This window comes from Oncorhynchus clarkii, chromosome 18 (genome assembly GCF_045791955.1).
Source record: "Oncorhynchus clarkii lewisi isolate Uvic-CL-2024 chromosome 18, UVic_Ocla_1.0, whole genome shotgun sequence".
In the NCBI taxonomy this organism is placed as follows: domain Eukaryota; kingdom Metazoa; phylum Chordata; class Actinopteri; order Salmoniformes; family Salmonidae; genus Oncorhynchus; species Oncorhynchus clarkii.
The window spans coordinates 34,272,017-34,294,486 of NC_092164.1; the positions used below are offsets into that span (position 1 = coordinate 34,272,017).

The 22,470-nt window shown below is 41.2% G+C and overlaps 2 protein-coding genes across 2 annotated transcripts; both read right to left on the reverse strand.

Annotated features, from left to right (window-relative positions):
• Positions 1 to 4,008: 4,008 nt before the first annotated feature.
• On the reverse strand, positions 4,009 to 7,931 carry LOC139373369 (chromosomal protein D1-like). Its single transcript, XM_071113808.1, has 2 exons — positions 7,742 to 7,931; positions 4,009 to 6,634 (listed from the first exon to the last, which is right to left on the reverse strand). Exon 2 carries the CDS (start codon positions 6,549 to 6,551, stop codon positions 5,496 to 5,498), a length of 1,056 nt encoding a protein of 351 aa, XP_070969909.1. The 5' UTR covers positions 6,552 to 6,634; positions 7,742 to 7,931; the 3' UTR covers positions 4,009 to 5,495.
• A 6,336-nt stretch (positions 7,932 to 14,267) lies between these two features.
• Positions 14,268 to 17,084, reverse strand: LOC139373370 (nucleolar and coiled-body phosphoprotein 1-like). The gene is made up of 2 exons (XM_071113810.1): positions 16,708 to 17,084; positions 14,268 to 15,554 (listed from the first exon to the last, which is right to left on the reverse strand). The coding sequence occupies exon 2, from the start codon at positions 15,472 to 15,474 to the stop codon at positions 14,323 to 14,325; it is 1,152 nt and encodes a 383-aa protein (XP_070969911.1). The 5' UTR covers positions 15,475 to 15,554; positions 16,708 to 17,084; the 3' UTR covers positions 14,268 to 14,322.
• Positions 17,085 to 22,470: the final 5,386 nt, after the last annotated feature.

The following is a 22,470-nucleotide window of genomic DNA, read 5'->3' on the forward strand; positions in this document are numbered from 1 at the left end:
TACGCATCACGCCAATAGGGTTAACCCACTTGGTGGGAATTGCAAGGTGGCTCATTAGGGAGGAGGATCACTACAGTATAGCTGATAACTTTTACAGCTTCTGTATAAAATACTATGGCATAGCTCTATAACTGTAGAAATAATGAAAATATACAGTATATCAAGCACTACTTTTTTGTTATTTTCACACAACTTGATTTGCTACCCCTTTATTTTCCCTACTTCTATATTTTGTTCTCATGTCTCCATAGACAGGAAAAAGATTGATGTAAGGAGATTAAGGGAGATAAGAGGTATGTGGTAACATATGAGTGATGGAAGCAGCCTGAATAAGAAAAATATATACAAATTGTATGTGTGTGTGTGCGCATGCGCCTGACCCTGTACGTGCCTCTGTGTGGGATTTGGAGAAAAACAGGGAGAGAGCTTGAGAGACAATCCCAGAGAGACTGTGTGTTGAACCCGCTGCCCCCTAATACCCCTACCTGCTCCCTGCATGCTTTGCCATGGTTACGAGACAGGGCTCCCAATGCAGGCAGTTAATGTGTTTTTCAGCAGGGGTGAGCTGGGTACTAATGTGTCTCGGTCTGTCTCCTCAGCAAATGGCACAATCAATATCAACTGTCCCAGGATGCACCACCACTAGCAGAGGGCCAGGAAAACCACCAAGCTGCCTGCAAGGCTGAATAATGTAAGGTGACTGAAATATTCTGCTTTTATAAAATGTTATGCTTTTTTGAAATGAAACAAAATACCTTGCTCTCTTTAAAGATTTTATAATTAGTTTGTGAGTTAGAGAAAATAAGAGTAATTAGAGACTAATTTTAATTTATTCAATTCATTTGTGTACAATATAGTAGCACAATTTATGGCACAAGAGATTTATTTTTATGTAATTTATTTTTGTTTTCAGTAAATTATTTTGATACGTACCGTCAGGTCCAAAATTATTGGCACACTTGATAAAGATGAGCAAAAAAAGACTAAAATAAAATGTAAAAATACTGAGCCGATACTGTATGCTAAAAAACATTGGAAAATTGTTATTTTATTGTTCAGAGAAATACATTTTGTTTAACAAGTAATATATACAGTGCCTTGCGAAAGTATTCGGCCCCCTTGAACTTTGCGACCTTTTGCCACATTTCAGGCTTCAAACATAAAGATATAAAACTGTATTTTTTTGTGAAGAATCAACAACAAGTGGGACACAATCATGAAGTGGAACGACATTTATTGGATATTTCAAACTTTTTTAACAAATCAAAAACTGAAAAATTGGGCGTGCAAAATTATTCAGCCCCCTTAAGTTAATACTTTGTAGCGCCACCTTTTGCTGCGATTACAGCTGTAAGTCGCTTGGGGTATGTCTCTATCAGTTTTGCACATCGAGAGACTGACATTTTTTCCCATTCCTCCTTGCAAAACAGCTCGAGCTCAGTGAGGTTGGATGGAGAGCATTTGTGAACAGCAGTTTTCAGTTCTTTCCACAGATTCTCGATTGGATTCAGGTCTGGACTTTGACTTGGCCGTTCTAACACCTGGATATGTTTATTTTTGAACCATTCCATTGTAGATTTTGCTTTATGTTTTGGACCATTGTCTTGTTGGAAGACAAATCTCCGTCCCAGTCTCAGGGCTTTTGCAGACTCCATCAGGTTCTCTTCCAGAATGGTCCTGTATTTGGCTCCATCCATCTTCCCATCAATTTTAACCATCTTCCCTGTCCCTGCTGAAGAAAAGCAGGCCCAAACCATGATGCTGCCACCACCATGTTTGACAGTGGGGATGGTGTGTTCAGCTGTGTTGCTTTTACGCCAAACATAACGTTTTGCATTGTTGCCAAAAAGTTCAATTTTGGTTTCATCTGACCGGAGCACCTTCTTCCACATGTTTGGTGTGTCTCCTAGGTGGCTTGTGGCAAACTTTAAACAACACTTTTTATGGATATCTTTAAGAAATGGCTTTCTTCTTGCCACTCTTCCATAAAGGCCAGATTTGTGCAATATACGACTGATTGTTGTCCTATGGACAGAGTCTCCCACCTCAGCTGTAGATCTCTGCAGTTCATCCAGAGTGATCATGGGCCTCTTGGCTGCATCTCTGATCAGTCATCTCCTTGTATGAGCTGAAAGTTTAGAGGGACGGCCAGGTCTTGGTAGATTTGCAGTGGTCTGATACTCTTTCCATTTCAATATATCGCTTGCACAGTGCTCCTTGGGATGTTTAAAGCTTGGGAAATCTTTTTGTATCCAAATCCGGCTTTAAACTTCTTCACAACAGTATCTCGGACCTGCCTGGTGTGTTCCTTGTTCTTCATGATGCTCTCTGCGCTTTTAACGGACCTCTGAGACTATCACAGTGCAGGTGCATTTATACGGAGACTTGATTACACACAGGTGGATTGTATTTATCATCATTAGTCATTTAGGTCAACATTGGATCATTCAGAGATCCTCACTGAACTTCTGGAGAGAGTTTGCTGCACTGAAAGTAAAGGGGCTGAATAATTTTGCACGCCCAATTTTTCAGTTTTTGATTTGTTAAAAAAGTTTGAAATATCCAATAAATGTCGTTCCACTTCATGATTGTGTCCCACTTGTTGTTGATTCTTCACAAAAAAATACAGTTTTATATCTTTATGTTTGAAGCCTGAAATGTGGCAAAAGGTCGCAAAGTTCAAGGGGGCCGAATACTTTCGCAAGGCACTGTATATTTTTAAAGATAGGGGTCAAAATTATTGTCATCCCTGTTTTCAATACCTCACCTTGCGAGGATAATGACACTGAGCCTTTTTCTAAAATGTTTTATGAGATTGGAGAACACATCGGGAGGGATCTTAGACCATTCCTCCATTCAGAATCTTTCCAGATCCTTGATATCCTTTGTCTGTGTATATGGACTGCCCTCTTCAATTCAAACCACAGGTTTTCAATGGGGTTCAAGTCAAGAGACTGAGATGGCCATTGCAAAGTATTGGTTTTGTGGTCAATTAATCATTTATTTGTAGATTATGTGTTCTTGGGGTTAGTGTCTTGCTGGAAGAGCCACTTGCAGCCAAGTTTCAGCCTCCTGGCAGAGGCAACCAGAGCTGCGTGCGAATACCCATACTAACATACGTATACTGCACACTTAATGAGTATATACTACATAGTTAATTTTAGTATACTGTACACGAACAGTATGCTTTCAGTTGAGCGTACTGTCTCTTCACTTGTCTACCGGAAGTTGATGCTGTTGCTATGCAACCTCTTGCTAGCTAGTTAGCATAACAAATGACTAGCTAAACATTTTACAACTTTGGGTGTGTTCTTAAATTCAATCTGGAGTGCCAGAGTGCGCTTGTAAATTCAGAGTGTTGTCTGTTTGTAAATTCAGAGCTTTCATTCTCGGAGCGCACACTGGACACTCCAGCCTTTGGCTTTCTGATCTTCTGGCAGTCAAGCACCCAAGCTAACGTTGGCTAGCTTGCTAGCTACTTCCAGACACAAATGAGACCACTCTGACCATTTTACTCACCCTAGCAGAGCTGGTTAGGCAGTTTTCCAGAGCGTTGGTGACTGTAACTGTGACTGTAAATTACGCTCTTTTGCTGAAGTTTACTGACACCAGCCATATTCAATGGGGGTTGAGCGCTCATAAATTCATTACACTCAGAGGAGAGTGCTCTGAAGTCAGAGTACTGTAGATAGCCAGAGCGAATTTACGAAAAGACCCAAATGTCCATTGAGAATGCACAACGACTATACCATTTAGCTAAACTAAGAATGACGGGAATAATCTTGTCAATAAACGCTGGGTAGAGTCGGGGAACTCGGCTGAGAGTCAGACTCTGCAGACGTCAGTATTACTTATGGATTGAGCTCGGTCCAATAAACGGTGTGAACATTCCACCACTGACTTTTTGATCCTGACCAGCCAGGAATAAATGTTTCTATCAAATCTTCCATTTATTCACCACATTCTGCTTTTAAGCTTTACAATAATACAAAATAAAGACAAATTAAGTCATATTTTAGGTTTTATTGAGATTAAAAAAACATCAAAAACAAAGTTTGACATTTCACTTTATTACATGAAACTTTCTAAATATTTGCTCTCTCTAAAAAAACTGAAATTCACATTACCCTCAAATGAACGTTGGGGAGGTTTCACAGACCTGTTTCTGATCACAGAGATAAATACATAGGTAAAACTTACGGTATGTATCTCTATAGTTCTAACTGCATCTTGAAGAACATTGTATTAATCCAAGCAACAGACCAAGTTGAGAGACCAAGTTGAAAACATGAAACTAACAAGCTTTGGTCACAGGAACATGAATTCATACAAATGATAGATTCTGTTGTGTACCTCAATTACTATTTTTATATTACAGAATTTACGAAGTTGTAATGCAATATGAACTGTTGATATCATGGTCCAGCACATACTTAATTAAATAAACAAATACCAGGCTAGATGAAGACATGTTTAACATACAATCTGAACATTTACACACAACATCACCCAGAGTCTGTGAAACCAAGCCATCCACTTCAGATGAAAGCCAAGTGATAAAAAACAAGTAAAAAGAGCTGACATAAAAAGTCTTAAAAAGAACTGTGAGGAGTGATGTTGAGTGAATTACAAGGATGATACTGGCAAACAAAACCATCACAATAGTGAATAACCATACATCTTCTAAGAGAAATCTTAAGGATGATGGATTGGAAGTTTACAGTTACCGTCTTGACTCCACAAGGTGAAGTATGCAATGAACCAAGTGAAAGAAAACAACTATGATTATGGTACCGTCCCAAATGGCACCATATTCTCCTTATAGTGCATTACTTTTGACCAGGGTCAATGGGGCTTTGGTCAAAAGTAGTGCACTTTATAGGTAAAAGGGTGCCATGATAGGGATACTAACAACATCTGTATCGAAACAAAGATAGCTGGGAAGGGGAAGTTGTTACATTCAAAGCTTTGGCAATTAAGGCAAATAAAATTAGAAGACATTAGCAATTCGAAAACTACAGAGCTTAAGGAGAGATAAAAAACAAAAAACAAAATACTTAACTAATTCAATTGATTTAAACCATTTGAGCTTATTTGGACAAATCTGCACAGACCAATACAAGATTAACAAACCTCAATGAGAATATCATCAACTATAGGATGTGTATGGAATTAGAAACTGTATCAATGACAGTACCAGTGAAAAAATCTAAATGGGATAAGTCTGAACAGACCAATACAAGATTAACAACTGTCAATGAAATTGTCTTCACATCATTCAAGCTATGGATGACCAAGGAAGTACAAAAAGTACTTGTCTTTTCCACATGGTTTCCATGAAGGCATCAAACCATACAAAATAACAGCAAGAGCAAACAGACACATAGGTTAGTTGAGAAAACAAGAAAGAGCTGGGTAAGAGATAATAAAATGTAAAAAAAACATCTTACAAGATGCTACTGATACTCGTTCAGTCTGCTCCGCCCAGGTTCCTTTTACTTTACAACCTTTTTGATTGAGCCAGGCTTTCTGCCCCCCCTCTTAGGAACAACCACTTCTTTTTTCTTAATAGCTGCCACTACCTTACCAGGTTTACTAGCCTTGCCATGACCATCGCGTGGTTTAATTTCCTCTTCTTCGTCATCTTCTACTAAAGACAAGACTTCATCCTCATTTCTCTGTGTATCTTCATTTTCCTCCTCTGAATCATAAGCTGTATAATCAACGTTCACAGACTTTCTCTTGCCTTTTTGCCTCTGGGCTTGGAAGGCAGCTTCATCGAACACATTTGCTTTACCGTTGGAGCAGCGGTAAGGAGAAACTATTGGAGAAACAGTGCAACCCTGTTTGGCTGAGGGTGAACTGTTGGACCTATCCGTCTCTGCTGCTCTTTTGGCTTTGAAGGAGCCTAAGGGGCGGCCACTCTTTCGCGGGGAATCATCTTTAACGGGGGGCGTTGAAACTTTAGAAGTTGGAGGTGGGTTCTTCTGTAAGTGGGCACCTCTAACTGTTGATGCCTTGAGTGGACGGCCTCTTCTCCGTGGCTCGGCAGAGGTGGGTGTGGCGGGGGGATCCCCGCGGGGATGGATGCGCGGCCTTCCGAGCGGCTTCCACACTCTAGGTTGGCTTTTCAGTATCTTTCTCTCCTCTTCCTCCTCGGGTGACAGCAGGTACTTCCTCGGCCTACCCAGTTTTTTGGGCCGGCCACACTTCAAAGGTGCAGTTGTCTCTGCTGAAACAGCATTAGGGTCAACCACTTTACGTGGCCTGCCCCGTGGCTGCTTGTTTAGTACCCTCAGTATCTTAGGTTTCTTGGAGCCTGATCCTTTGGGCCTACCCCTTCCCCTCTTAGGTGGTATGGGGCTGCCATTAGACAAGGCTTCATCAGACTCCTCTTCACTACCAGTGGCATCCATTGCCCCTTCTTCCGACTCCATTGCCCCTTCCCCTTCTTCCGAAGCCGTTGCCCCTTCCCCTTCTTCCGAAGCCGTTGCCCCTTCCCCGGACGCCGTTGCCCCTTCATCCGACATTGTTGCCCCTTCTTCTTTCATCTGTTTTCTTGCAACCTGGCTCCTTCTTTCTTTCCTTCCAGCTCACTTCCTAGGAGGTCTTGTGAACTACTTAGGGCTTCCCACTGTAAAAGGTCATATCGAGAAGGTTACAATACAAAACAAAATGTTCTTTGTGCACGCACCCCTTCATAAAACTGGCATACGTGGGCACGAGAAAGTGTAGCTAGCATGTCTAGGCTGGACAATAGAATGAGTCAAAACTCCCCCAAGGATGAAACATGGCAAAATAACGTTAGCTAAGCTGGAACACTAGCATATGAATGGAATTGAACATTCGCAGGGTCTCTTCTGACTGGAGTGACGCTTATAATTCCATTTATGTATCCCTTTTTATTCTACCACTACAATCTGTTCTTAGGACGAAACTGAAAAATAACTTGTGTAGAAAGTAAACATCCGCACCTCGATGGTGCCAAGGAAATAGTTACATGAGTAATGTGTTGTGGTGTACATTTTAACTACCAACGTGGGCATTGCCAACAACAGCGAAGCAGGCGACGGCGAGTTGGTGCCACGGTGCTCAATAGAACTATTAGGAGCCGGGAAAATGCCCCAAAATAAGGCCTGTTTTTTCGTGATTACTTCAAAACTACGGCAGACAGCTGGGACATATTTGTAATATTATGAAACTGGGCTCCATGGCGGATGCAATGAACTAGTTTTATCAGAAAAAGTATTGTTAAAAATGTAATGTGTCCAGCCTAACGTGTCTTGTAATATGCACATTGTAAACATAAGATTGTTTACTAATTAGTAAAACTAGTTTCTTCATTTTGTGATAGGTCACGTTGCAATTATGTATATGGAAAGGTGCACAATAAACGAAATCTGATATGACAGTCTCCTCCATGAGTAAACTAAAGTTGATGCATTGACGCGACACTGAAATCTAGCTAGCTAGTATCCTGATTCAATGACTGTTTTGGTTACTAGTAGCTAGTTAGCCAACTTTACCAGATGTTCGAAGCAACATCACATGCATCTTCTACGACCGGGGTGAACTAGCTACCGAAGTAAATTAACTTAAAATTAGCTAGCAAACTACGTAGCATATCCAGCTAGGTAGCTAGCTAATTATATTTACAAAGCTAGCATTAGCTCGATCGCTTACGACAGCCCCGGATCTCAAGCAGGCTAAACTAGTTTCATGAAAATAGCACACGCCTCACCTTGGTACAATCCTTGCGTAGCTGGTGCTGTCTACACTTCTATCAGATATCGTTTGTCATGAAAGTCGCCAGATGTTTAATCGGCCTTTGTTGTAATTGTTTAGCTAGCTAGCGATTTGAATTTCAACCGGACGTTGTGGCGGGTGAAAGATCGACTAAAGGGGAAGTGGAACAACGTTTTTAATTTCCGCTCCCTGAAATAAATAAGATGTTGTCTATGACCCCTGTTCTTTCACAAGACACTGATGACACTTGTGGAGAGTTATTTCCTTGAGCAATTATTATAAAATAAAAAAAAGAAGCATAATAGCATCATATCTCAGATTGATTTCCTTTGAAAGCCTGGGAAAACGCTTGGGCTTCTTCTGGATGATCTGGACATGCTACAACCCCAAAAGATGTATTACCGCCTCCAACTGGACGACGTTGAAAAAAACAAGGTAAAAATAAAACATGATAGGGAAAACAAATCCACCCAAAATAAAACAATAAAAACCACATTGACAAAACCAAAACCCCCAAACACCCACTTCTTCTATCCTTCAAATCCCCATATCTCCCTTCTTCTGACTAGCCTAGTTAAATAAAGGTTAAATAATGTATTCATGTTTAATTCTCACCTGAGAGGCTTGTGACAATACTCCATGCAACTCCTCTGCCAAGAAGTCTTTCAGTCCCAGGAAACATTCCGTCGCATCCACAACAATGTCTATTTTCCAGGACTTCCTCTCCACCTTGGCAGTGCCATTAATCACCATAGCTATAAAGGCCACAAAGTCCACCTTCTGTACCTTTAACATATCTGGGTTCTGCCATTGAACGGTAACCCCTGCAGCCTTCAGTGAATGCCTATCCACCACCATGGACTACTCAGGAGCAGCATTTGAACCCTCAACCCTTTTAAATGCCCTAACATAGGTCACCTCATTCTCTTTCACCCTTGTTGGGAAGGCTTGTCCCGTGCTTTGACCACCTCAGTCCCCTCACACGTCCGGCCGTGCGTTTCGATGGCCTCATGTCCACCATCCCATTTCTGACACCAGTGTAGCGAATGGAGGGAGTGGGTCGTGAACGGGTGTGACTGGCGTGAAAAGCAAGCCCCCTACGCATCACGCCAATAGGGTTAACCCACTTGGTGGGAATTGCAAGGTGGCTCATTAGGGAGGAGGATCACTACAGTATAGCTGATAACTTTTACAGCTTCTGTATAAAATACTATGGCATAGCTCTATAACTGTAGAAATAATGAAAATATACAGTATATCAAGCACTACTTTTTTGTTATTTTCACACAACTTGATTTGCTACCCCTTTATTTTCCCTACTTCTATATTTTGTTCTCATGTCTCCATAGACAGGAAAAAGATTGATGTAAGGAGATTAAGGGAGATAAGAGGTATGTGGTAACATATGAGTGATGGAAGCAGCCTGAATAAGAAAAATATATACAAATTGTATGTGTGTGTGTGTGCATGCGCCTGACCCTGTACGTGCCTCTGTGTGGGATTTGGAGAAAAACAGGGAGAGAGCTTGAGAGACAATCCCAGAGAGACTGTGTGTTGAACCCGCTGCCCCCTAATACCCCTACCTGCTCCCTGCATGCTTTGCCATGGTTACGAGACAGGGCTCCCAATGCAGGCAGTTAATGTGTTTTTCAGCAGGGGTGAGCTGGGTACTAATGTGTCTCGGTCTGTCTCCTCAGCAAATGGCACAATCAATATCAACTGTCCCAGGATGCACCACCACTAGCAGAGGGCCAGGAAAACCACCAAGCTGCCTGCAAGGCTGAATAATGTAAGGTGACTGAAATATTCTGCTTTTATAAAATGTTATGCTTTTTTGAAATGAAACAAAATACCTTGCTCTCTTTAAAGATTTTATAATTAGTTTGTGAGTTAGAGAAAATAAGAGTAATTAGAGACTAATTTTAATTTATTCAATTCATTTGTGTACAATATAGTAGCACAATTTATGGCACAAGAGATTTATTTTTATGTAATTTATTTTTGTTTTCAGTAAATTATTTTGATACGTACCGTCAGGTCCAAAATTATTGGCACACTTGATAAAGATGAGCAAAAAAAGACTAAAATAAAATGTAAAAATACTGAGCCGATACTGTATGCTAAAAAACATTGGAAAATTGTTATTTTATTGTTCAGAGAAATACATTTTGTTTAACAAGTAATATATACAGTGCCTTGCGAAAGTATTCGGCCCCCTTGAACTTTGCGACCTTTTGCCACATTTCAGGCTTCAAACATAAAGATATAAAACTGTATTTTTTTGTGAAGAATCAACAACAAGTGGGACACAATCATGAAGTGGAACGACATTTATTGGATATTTCAAACTTTTTTAACAAATCAAAAACTGAAAAATTGGGCGTGCAAAATTATTCAGCCCCCTTAAGTTAATACTTTGTAGCGCCACCTTTTGCTGCGATTACAGCTGTAAGTCGCTTGGGGTATGTCTCTATCAGTTTTGCACATCGAGAGACTGACATTTTTTCCCATTCCTCCTTGCAAAACAGCTCGAGCTCAGTGAGGTTGGATGGAGAGCATTTGTGAACAGCAGTTTTCAGTTCTTTCCACAGATTCTCGATTGGATTCAGGTCTGGACTTTGACTTGGCCGTTCTAACACCTGGATATGTTTATTTTTGAACCATTCCATTGTAGATTTTGCTTTATGTTTTGGACCATTGTCTTGTTGGAAGACAAATCTCCGTCCCAGTCTCAGGGCTTTTGCAGACTCCATCAGGTTCTCTTCCAGAATGGTCCTGTATTTGGCTCCATCCATCTTCCCATCAATTTTAACCATCTTCCCTGTCCCTGCTGAAGAAAAGCAGGCCCAAACCATGATGCTGCCACCACCATGTTTGACAGTGGGGATGGTGTGTTCAGCTGTGTTGCTTTTACGCCAAACATAACGTTTTGCATTGTTGCCAAAAAGTTCAATTTTGGTTTCATCTGACCGGAGCACCTTCTTCCACATGTTTGGTGTGTCTCCTAGGTGGCTTGTGGCAAACTTTAAACAACGCTTTTTATGGATATCTTTAAGAAATGGCTTTCTTCTTGCCACTCTTCCATAAAGGCCAGATTTGTGCAATATCCGACTGATTGTTGTCCTATGGACAGAGTCTCCCACCTCAGCTGTAGATCTCTGCAGTTCATCCAGAGTGATCATGGGCCTCTTGGCTGCATCTCTGATCAGTCATCTCCTTGTATGAGCTGAAAGTTTAGAGGGACGGCCAGGTCTTGGTAGATTTGCAGTGGTCTGATACTCTTTCCATTTCAATATATCGCTTGCACAGTGCTCCTTGGGATGTTTAAAGCTTGGGAAATCTTTTTGTATCCAAATCCGGCTTTAAACTTCTTCACAACAGTATCTCGGACCTGCCTGGTGTGTTCCTTGTTCTTCATGATGCTCTCTGCGCTTTTAACGGACCTCTGAGACTATCACAGTGCAGGTGCATTTATACGGAGACTTGATTACACACAGGTGGATTGTATTTATCATCATTAGTCATTTAGGTCAACATTGGATCATTCAGAGATCCTCACTGAACTTCTGGAGAGAGTTTGCTGCACTGAAAGTAAAGGGGCTGAATAATTTTGCACGCCCAATTTTTCAGTTTTTGATTTGTTAAAAAAGTTTGAAATATCCAATAAATGTCGTTCCACTTCATGATTGTGTCCCACTTGCTGTTGATTCTTCACAAAAAAATACAGTTTTATATCTTTATGTTTGAAGCCTGAAATGTGGCAAAAGGTCGCAAAGTTCAAGGGGGCCGAATACTTTCGCAAGGCACTGTATATTTTTAAAGATAGGGGTCAAAATTATTGTCATCCCTGTTTTCAATACCTCACCTTGCGAGGATAATGACACTGAGCCTTTTTCTAAAATGTTTTATGAGATTGGAGAACACATCGGGAGGGATCTTAGACCATTCCTCCATTCAGAATCTTTCCAGATCCTTGATATCCTTTGTCTGTGTATATGGACTGCCCTCTTCAATTCAAACCACAGGTTTTCAATGGGGTTCAAGTCAAGAGACTGAGATGGCCATTGCAAAGTATTGGTTTTGTGGTCAATTAATCATTTATTTGTAGATTATGTGTTCTTGGGGTTAGTGTCTTGCTGGAAGAGCCACTTGCAGCCAAGTTTCAGCCTCCTGGCAGAGGCAACCAGAGCTGCGTGCGAATACCCATACTAACATACGTATACTGCACACTTAATGAGTATATACTACATAGTTAATTTTAGTATACTGTACACGAACAGTATGCTTTCAGTTGAGCGTACTGTCTCTTCACTTGTCTACCGGAAGTTGATGCTGTTGCTATGCAACCTCTTGCTAGCTAGTTAGCATAACAAATGACTAGCTAAACATTTTACAACTTTGGGTGTGTTCTTAAATTCAATCTGGAGTGCCAGAGTGCGCTTGTAAATTCAGAGTGTTGTCTGTTTGTAAATTCAGAGCTTTCATTCTCGGAGCGCACACTGGACACTCCAGCCTTTGGCTTTCTGATCTTCTGGCAGTCAAGCACCCAAGCTAACGTTGGCTAGCTTGCTAGCTACTTCCAGACACAAATGAGACCACTCTGACCATTTTACTCACCCTAGCAGAGCTGGTTAGGCAGTTTTCCAGAGCGTTGGTGACTGTAACTGTGACTGTAAATTACGCTCTTTTGCTGAAGTTTACTGACACCAGCCATATTCAATGGGGGTTGAGCGCTCATAAATTCATTACACTCAGAGGAGAGTGCTCTGAAGTCAGAGTACTGTAGATAGCCAGAGCGAATTTACGAAAAGACCCAAATGTCCATTGAGAATGCACAACGACTATACCATTTAGCTAAACTAAGAATGACGGGAATAATCTTGTCAATAAACGCTGGGTAGAGTCGGGGAACTCGGCTGAGAGTCAGACTCTGCAGACGTCAGTATTACTTATGGATTGAGCTCGGTCCAATAAACGGTGTGAACATTCCACCACTGACTTTTTGATCCTGACCAGCCAGGAATAAATGTTTCTATCAAATCTTCCATTTATTCACCACATTCTGCTTTTAAGCTTTACAATAATACAAAATAAAGACAAATTAAGTCATATTTTAGGTTTTATTGAGATTAAAAAAACATCAAAAACAAAGTTTGACATTTCACTTTATTACATGAAACTTTCTAAATATTTGCTCTCTCTAAAAAAACTGAAATTCACATTACCCTCAAATGAACGTTGGGGAGGTTTCACAGACCTGTTTCTGATCACAGAGATAAATACATAGGTAAAACTTACGGTATGTATCTCTATAGTTCTAACTGCATCTTGAAGAACATTGTATTAATCCAAGCAACAGACCAAGTTGAGAGACCAAGTTGAAAACATGAAACTAACAAGCTTTGGTCACAGGAACATGAATTCATACAAATGATAGATTCTGTTGTGTACCTCAATTACTATTTTTATATTACAGAATTTACGAAGTTGTAATGCAATATGAACTGTTGATATCATGGTCCAGCACATACTTAATTAAATAAACAAATACCAGGCTAGATGAAGACATGTTTAACATACAATCTGAACATTTACACACAACATCACCCAGAGTCTGTGAAACCAAGCCATCCACTTCAGATGAAAGCCAAGTGATAAAAAACAAGTAAAAAGAGCTGACATAAAAAGTCTTAAAAAGAACTGTGAGGAGTGATGTTGAGTGAATTACAAGGATGATACTGGCAAACAAAACCATCACAATAGTGAATAACCATACATCTTCTAAGAGAAATCTTAAGGATGATGGATTGGAAGTTTACAGTTACCGTCTTGACTCCACAAGGTGAAGTATGCAATGAACCAAGTGAAAGAAAACAACTATGATTATGGTACCGTCCCAAATGGCACCATATTCTCCTTATAGTGCATTACTTTTGACCAGGGTCAATGGGGCTTTGGTCAAAAGTAGTGCACTTTATAGGTAAAAGGGTGCCATGATAGGGATACTAACAACATCTGTATCGAAACAAAGATAGCTGGGAAGGGGAAGTTGTTACATTCAAAGCTTTGGCAATTCAGGCAAATAAAATTAGAAGACATTAGCAATTCGAAAACTACAGAGCTTACGGAGAGATAAAAAACAAAATACTTAACTAATTCAATTGATTTAAACCATTTGAGCTTATTTGGACAAATCTGCACAGACCAATACAAGATTAACAAACCTCAATGAGAATATCATCAACTATAGGATGTGTATGGAATTAGAAACTGTATCAATGACAGTACCAGTGAAAAAATCTAAATGGGATAAGTCTGAACAGAATAATACAAGATTAACAACTGTCAATGAAATTGTCTTCACATCATTCAAGCTATGGATGACCAAGGAAGTACAAAAAGTACTTTTATTTTCCACGAAGGCATCAAACCATAAAAAATAACAGCAAGAGCAAACAGACACATAGGTTAGTTGAGAAAGCAAGAAAGAGCTGGGTAAGAGATAATAAAATGTTAAAAAAAACATCTTACAAGATGCTACTGATACTCGTTCAGTCTGCTCCGCCCAGGTTCCTTTTACTTTACAACCTTTTTGATTGAGCCAGGCTTTCTGCCCCCCCTCTTAGGAACAACCACTTCTTTTTTCTTAATAGCTGCCACTACCTTACCAGGTTTACTAGCCTTGCCATGACCATCGCGTGGTTTAATTTCCTCTTCTTTGTCATCTTCTACTAGAGAAAAGACTTCATCCTCATTTCTCTGTGTATCTTCATTTTCCTCCTCTGAATCATACGCTGTATAATCAACGTTCACAGACTTTCTCTTGCCTTTTTGCCTCTGGGCTTGGAAGGCAGCTTCATCGAACACATTTGCTTTACCGTTGGAGCAGCGGTAAAGCCTTACTATTGGAGAAACAGTGCAACCCTGTTTGGCTGAGGGTGAACTGTTGGACCTATCCGTCTCTGCTGCTCTCTTGGCTTTGAAGGAGCCTAAGGGGCGGCCACTCTTTCGCGGGGAATCATCTTTAGCGGGGGGCTTTGAAACTTTAGAAGTTGGAGGTGGGCTCGTCTGTAAGTTGGCACCTCTACCTGTTGATGCCTTGAGTGGACGGCCTCTTCTCCGTGGCTCGGCAGAGGTGGGTGTGGCGGGGGGATCCCTGCGGGGATGGATGCGCGGCCTTCCGAGCGGCTTCCACACTCTAGGTTGGCTTTTCAGTATCTTTCTCTCCTCTTCCTCCTCGGGTGACAGGTACTTCCTCGGCCTACCCAATTTTTTTTTTTGCTGAACTTTTTGGGGCCGGCCACGCTCTGCTGAAACAGCATTAGGGTCAACCACTTTACGTGGCCTGCCCCGTGGCTGCTTGTCTAGTACCCTCAGTATCTTAGGTTTCTTGGAGCCTGATCCTTTGGGCCTACCCCTTCCCCTCTTAGGTGGTATGGGGCTGCCATTAGACAAGGCATCGGACTCCTCTTCACTACCAGTGGCATCCATTGCCCCTTCTTTCGACGCCGTTGCCCCTTCTTCCGAAGCCGTTGCCCCTTCCCCTTCTTCCGACGCCGTTGCCCCTTCCCCTTCTTCCGACATTGTTGCCCCTTCATCCGACATTGTTGCCCCTTCATCCGACATTGTTGCCCCTTCATCCGACATTGTTGCCCCTTCTTCCGACATTGTTGCCCCTTCTTTCGACATTGTTGCCCCTTCTTTCGACATTGTTGCCCCTTCTTTCATCTGTTTTCTTGCAACCTGGCTCCTTTCTTTCCTTCCAGCTCACTTCCTAGGAGGTCTTGTGAACTACTTAGGGCTTCCCACTGTAAAGGTCATATTGAGAAGGTTACAATACAAAACAAAATGTTCTTTGTGCACGCACCCCTTCATAAAACTGGCATACATGGGTACGAGAAAGTGTAGCTAGCATGTCTAGGCTGGACAATAGAATGAGTCAAAATTCCCCCAAGGATGAAACATGGCAAAAGAACGTTAGCTAAGCTGGAACACTAGCATATGAATGGAATTGAACATTCGCAGGGTCTCTTCTGAATGGAGTGACGCTTATAATTCCATTTATGTATCCCTTTTTATTTTACCACTACAATCTGTTCTTAGGACGAAACTGAAAAATAACTTGTGTAGAAAGTAAACATCCGCACCTCGATGGTGCCAAGTGTGAGTATGTCTGCATAACACGGAAGTAGTTCCATGAGTAATGTGTTGTGGTGTACATTTTAACTACCAACGTGGGCATTGCCAACAACAGCGAAGCAGGAGGCGTGACTTAGAACAATGTGAGTAGAACGGTCGGAAGGCGAGTTGGTGCCACGGTGCTCAATAGAACTATTAGGAGCGGGAAAAATGCCCTAAAATAAGGCCTGTTTTTTTCGTGATTACTTCAAAACTACGGCAGACAGCTGGGACATATTTGTAATATTATGAAACTGGGCTCCATGGCGGATGCAATGAACTAGTTTTATCAGAAAAAGTATTGTTAAAAATGTAATGTGTCCAGCCTAACGTGTCTTGTAATATGCACATTGTAAACATAGATTGTTTACTAATTGCAGTTTCTTCATTTTGTGATAGGTCACGTTGCAATTATGTATATGGAAAGGTGCACAATAAACAAAATATGATATGACAGTCTCCTCCATAAGTAAACTAAAGTTGATGCATTGACGCGACACTGAAATCTAGCTAGCTAGTATCCTGATTCAGTGACTGTTTTGGTTACTAGTAGCTAGTTAGCCAACTTTACCAGATGTTCGAAGTAACATCACATTCATCTTCTACGACCGGGGTGAACTAGCTACCGAAGTAAATTAACTTTAAAGTAAGCTAGCAAACTACGTAGCATTACTACGTAGCTAGCTAATTATCTTTACAAAGCTAGCATTAGCTCGATCGCTTACGACAGTCCCGGATCTCAAGCAGGCTAAACTAGTTTAATGAAAATAGCACACGCCTCACCTTGGTACAATCCTTGCGTAGCTGGTGCTGTCTACACTTCTATCAGATATCGTTTGTCATGAAAGTCGCCAGATGTTTAATCGGCCTTTGTTGTAATTGTTTAGCTAGCTAGCGATTTGAATTTCAACCAGACGTTGTGGCGGGTGAAAGCTGATTTTCTATCGACTAAAGGGGAAGTGGAACAACGTTTCTAATTTCCGCTCCCTGAAATAAATAAGATGTTGTCTATGACCCCTGTTCTTTCACAAGACACTGATGACACTTGTGGAGAGTTATTTCCTTGAGCAATTATTATAAAATAAAAAAAAGAAGCATAATAGCATCATATCTCTGATTGATTTCCTTTGAAAGCCTGGGAAAACGCTTGGGCTTCTTCTGGATGATCTGGACATGCTACAACACCAAAAGATGAATTACCGCCACCAACTGGACGACGTTGAAAAAAACAAGGTAAAAATAAAACATGATAGGGAATACAAATCCACCCAAAATAAAACAATAAAAACCACATTGACAAAACCAAAACCCCCAAACACCCACTTCTTCTATCCTTCAAATCCCCATATCTCCCTTCTTCTGACTAGCCTAGTTAAATAAAGGTTAAATAATGTATTCATGTTTAATTCTCACCTGAGAGGCTTGTGACAATACTCCATGCAACTCCTCTGCCAAGAAGTCTTTCAGTCCCAGGAAACATTCCGTCGCATCCACAACAATGTCTATTTTCCAGGACTTCCTCTCCACCTTGGCAGTGCCATTAATCACCATAGCTATAAAGGCCACAAAGTCCACTTTCTGTACCTTTAACATATCTGGGTTCTGCCATTGAACGGTAACCCCTGCAGCCTTCAGTGAATGCCTATCCACCACCATGGACTACTCAGGAGCAGCATTTGAACCCTCAACCCTTTTAAATGCCCTAAGTGGGTGGGTCGCGAACAGGTGTCACTGGCGTGAAAAGCAAGCCCCCCACGCATCACGCCAATAGGGTTAACCCACTTGGTGGGAATTGCAAGGTGGCTCATTAGGGAGGATCACTACAGTATAGCTGAGAACTTTTACAGCTTCTGTATAAAATAATATGGCATAGTGAAAATATACAGTATATCAAGCACTACTTTTGTTATTTTCGCACAACTTGATTTGCTACCCCTTTATTTTCGCTACCTCTATATTTTGTTCTCATGTCTCCATAGACAGGAAAAAGATTGATGTATGGAGATTAAGGGAGATAAGAGGTATGTGGTAACATGAGTGATGGAAGCAGCCTGAATAAGAAAAATATATACAAATTGTATGTGTGTGTGTGCGCATGTGCATGACCCTGTACGTGCCTCTGTGTGGGATTTGGAGAAAAACAGGGAGAGAGCTTGAGAGACAATCCCAGAGAGACTGTGTGTTGAACCCGCTGCCCCCTAATACCCCTACCTGCTCCCTGCATGCTTTGCCATGGTTACGAGACAGGGCTCCCAGTTAATGTGTTTTTCAGCAGGGGTGAGCTGGGTACTAATGTGTCTCAGTCTGTCTCCTCAGCAAATGGCACAATCAATATCAACTGTCCCAGGATGCACCACCACTAGCAGAGGGCCAGGAAAACCACCAAGCTGCCTGCAAGGCTGAATAATGTAAGATGACTGAAATATTCTGCTTTTATAAAATGTTATGCTTTTTTGAAATGAAACAAAATACCTTGCTCTCCTTAAAGATTTTAGAATTAGTTTGTGAGTTAGAGAAAATAAGAGTAATTAGAGACTCATTTTAATTTATTCAATTAATTTGTGTACAATATATTAGCACAATTTATGGCACAAGAGATTTATTTTTATGTAATTTATTTTTATTTTCAGTAAATTATTTTGATACGTACCGCCAGGTCCAAAATTATTGGCACACTTGATAACGATGAGCAAAAAAAAGACTATAAAATAAATAATATTTGTATTTATTTTATTTTATTTTATTTCACCTTTATTTAACCAGGTAGGCTAGTTGAGAACAAGTTCTCATTTGCAACTGTGACCTGGCCAAGATAAAGCATAGCAGTGTGAACAGACAACACAGAGTTACACATGGAGTAAACAATTAACAAGTCAGTAACACAGGAAAAAAAAGAGAGTCTATATACATTGTTTGCAAAAGGCATGAGGAGGTAGGCGAATAATTACAATTTTGCAGATTAATACTGGAGTGATAAATGATCAGATGGTCATGTAGAGATATTGGTGTGCAAAAGATCAGAAAAGTAAATAAATGTAAACAGTATGGGGATGAGGTAGGTAAAATTGGGTGGGCTATTTACCGATAGACTATGTACAGCTGCAGCGATATACTGCTAGCTCGAAATACTGAGCTATTGTATGCTCAAAAACATTTGAAAATTATGTTATTTTATTGTTCAGAGAAATAAATTTTGTTTAACAAGTAATATATATTTTTTTTAAAGATAGGGGTCAAAATTATTGTCATTGTCATTCCTCCATTCAGAATCTTTCCAGATCCTTGATATCCTTTGTCTGTGTTTATGGACTGCCCTCTTCAATTCAAACCACAGGTTTTCAATGGGGTTCAAGTCAAGAGACTGAGATGGCCATTGCAAAATATTGGTTTTGTGGTCAATTAATCATTTATTTGTAGATTATGTGTTCTTGGGGTTAGTGTCTTGCTGGAAGAGCCACTTGCAGCCAAGTTTCAGCCTCCTGGCAGAGGCAACCAGAGCTGCGTGCGAATACCCATACTAACATACGAATACTGCACACTTAATGAGTATATACTACATAGTTAATTTTGGTATACTGTACACGAACAGTATGCTTTCAGTTGAGCGTACTGTCTCTTCACTTGTCTAAATTGGAAGTTGATGCTGTTGCTATGCAACCTCTTGCTAGCTAGTTAGCATAACAAATGACTAGCTAAACATTTTACAATTTTGGGTGTGTTCTTAAATTCAATCTGGAGTGAGTGCACCAGTGAGCCAGAGTGCACTTGTAAATTCAGAGTTTAGTCAGATTGCCTGTTAGTAAATTCAGAGCTTTCGCTCTCGGAGCGCACACTGGACACTCCAGCCTTTGGCTTTCTGATCTTCTGGCAGTCAAGCACCCAAGCTAACGTTGGCTAGCTTGCTAGCTACTTCCAGAAACAAATGAGACCACTCTGACCATTTTACTCGCCCTAGCAGAGCTGGTTAGGCAGTTTTCCAGAGCGTTGGTGACTGTAACTGTGACTGTAAATGACGCTCTTTTGCTGAAGTTTACTGACACCAGCCATATTCAATGGGGGTTGAGCGCTCATAAATTCATTACACTCAGAGGAGAGTGCTCTGAAATCAGAGTACTGTAGATAGCCAGAGCGAATTTACGAAAGGACCCGAATGTCCATTGAGAATGCACAACGACTATACCATTTAGCTAAACTAAGAATGACGGGAATAATCTTGTCAATAAACGTTGGGTAGAGTCGGGGAACTCGGCTGAGTGTCAGACTCGGCAGACGTCAGTATTACTTATGGCTAGGATGCGGGGATTGAGCTCGGTCCGATTCCGCTGTGAGTTATCTGGCACAAATGTATTATTTGGGGCTCGGGCTGATTCCGGTGAGAGTTTACTGGCCCAAATGTATTTCTTGGGGCTCGGCGGATTGGGACCACTCTATGGCAGATGAGGGCTGCTTTAAATAATTAACATTTCATTATTCATTTTTCCATGTTTTCTAATTGTTTCTGTGATCAAAAAATACAATTAACATTTAAACGAAATTCTTTAAGAGTCCTGTGTAGTATTTTAGAATTTTGATACTTTGTGCAAGGCAATTGATAAGCATTAAAAACTTTGTGGATGGAGCCTCCCTGTAACATCTGCTTCCAACTCACTCTCAAACACGTAGATCCCCTGAACGCAGCTCACTCTCCAGATCCCAATCACCTGAATTTTGATTACCTGTTCACACACTTGTATGTCATTATCACACATTATATAGTTCAGTTCTTTGCATCCCCGTCATTGTGAGGTATTTTTTGTTTTGTGACACACTTCTATTCGGAGCTCTGTTTTTCCCGTGATTTGTGTATGATAGTTTCTGCCTGCCTCACTAACGATGCCTTTTGCCTATTCCCTGCCTGTACTTTAGCCTATTGGATTTCCTGTTATCAACCTATTGCCTGATCTCCCGGATGACATTACAAGCCTTTCCCTGCCTGTACTATTGCCTTTTTGGACCCCTGTGTATGACCTTCTGCCTGCCCCTGGACCCAGCTACCTGCCTCCTCATGTGGTCCTTTACCAATAAACACCTGCTGCGCCCTGCGCTTGAAACCAGCTCTCTGTCTCCCTTTGTGTTCATTACACTCCCGAGTAGCGCAGCAGTCTAAGACACTGCATCGCAGTACTAACTGCGTTGCTACAGATGCTGTCTCGAGTCCCGTGCTTGCCACAACCGGGAGACCCATGAGGCAATGCACAATTGACGCAGCATCGTCCGAGTTAGGGGAGGTCCTGCGGGCCAGGCGCATGCCCGCTGACACGGTCACCAGGTGTATGGTGTTTCCTCAGTTTTTTTGTGGATGGGTATACTTTGTATACCCTCCCGCTTCTGGGGAGATTCGGGTAAGATGTCGGCTGAATTTGGGTAGAGGAAACGGCCCGATGTACTTGGGCTGATTCTGGGCAGTCATTCATTTTGATTCCGGGCCGAGTCCGACACCCGATTCTGGGCCAATTCAATCAGTTCCGGCCTCCCAGAAGAGGGCCGCTTCTGGGCCGATTCCTCATTGCTAGCTGGGATTCTGCTGTAACGATATGCTATGTGGTTTGTAATGACAGCGTAGCTAACAAATTGTCAGCCAACATAACTCGAAATTGACTCAACATAACTCAAAATTGAGCCCAGGTGCATACTGTTTCCGTTGATCATCCTTGAGATGTTTCTACAGGGTGACACGCTCATGGGGATGGGCGATCGTACACCTTCCACCTCCGTGCAGAAAAGACAGAGAGGGCTGTCTTGCTTCTAGTCCTTGGGAAACTTTGCCGTATTTAGTTTTTTCTTACATTGTTAGCCCAGAAAACCTTAAGTGTTATTACATACAGCTGGGAAGAACTATGATGTAGGTAAAACAAAGTGCGAATTAAAAGTACGTAGCTCAGAGCATCGTAGCACCATTAGGTGTAAAAACTTTACTTACCCAGTTGCGGCCCACTTCTTGGAGGCAGGCCACTCTATTTCGTCTCTGCGTTATATTGGCATCGAACATGTCATCCTCCCTAGGAGAGGGTGTGACCTTGATAATTTATTGTTAAAACGAGAGGCTGCCTGGATCTTTAACTTAAAGACCCTTGTTCCCTTCGATCTCAACGTAGACTTTGATCTGAAGCCATTCTTGTGATTATTGTGACTTTGCCATTGTAATTGTTTGTAAGCTTGTGTAGTCAAATTAATCTATGATCGTATGCTATCCATTTGTTGTTTGTATGCTGTTCTTTGTATGACATTTTAATATTTGATTATTAACCAATGATATTAGGCCACTCTTGGCCATGATTACAGACACCTGTGTCTTTTGACACTATATAAACAAGTCATCCCGCAGTGTTTGTGATTATACCCTGATGAAGACAGCTTGGCTGTCGAAACGTTGGTAATTACATTTTTGCACCTGAGCTCCTAGAGTGTGCGGCTCTCTTTTATTTTCAAGTTTTCTACTCCGCTAGCCAGCACCTCGTCTTAATAGGTGTGCGTTTCTTTTTCTTCAAGAACTATAGGATATCAGAG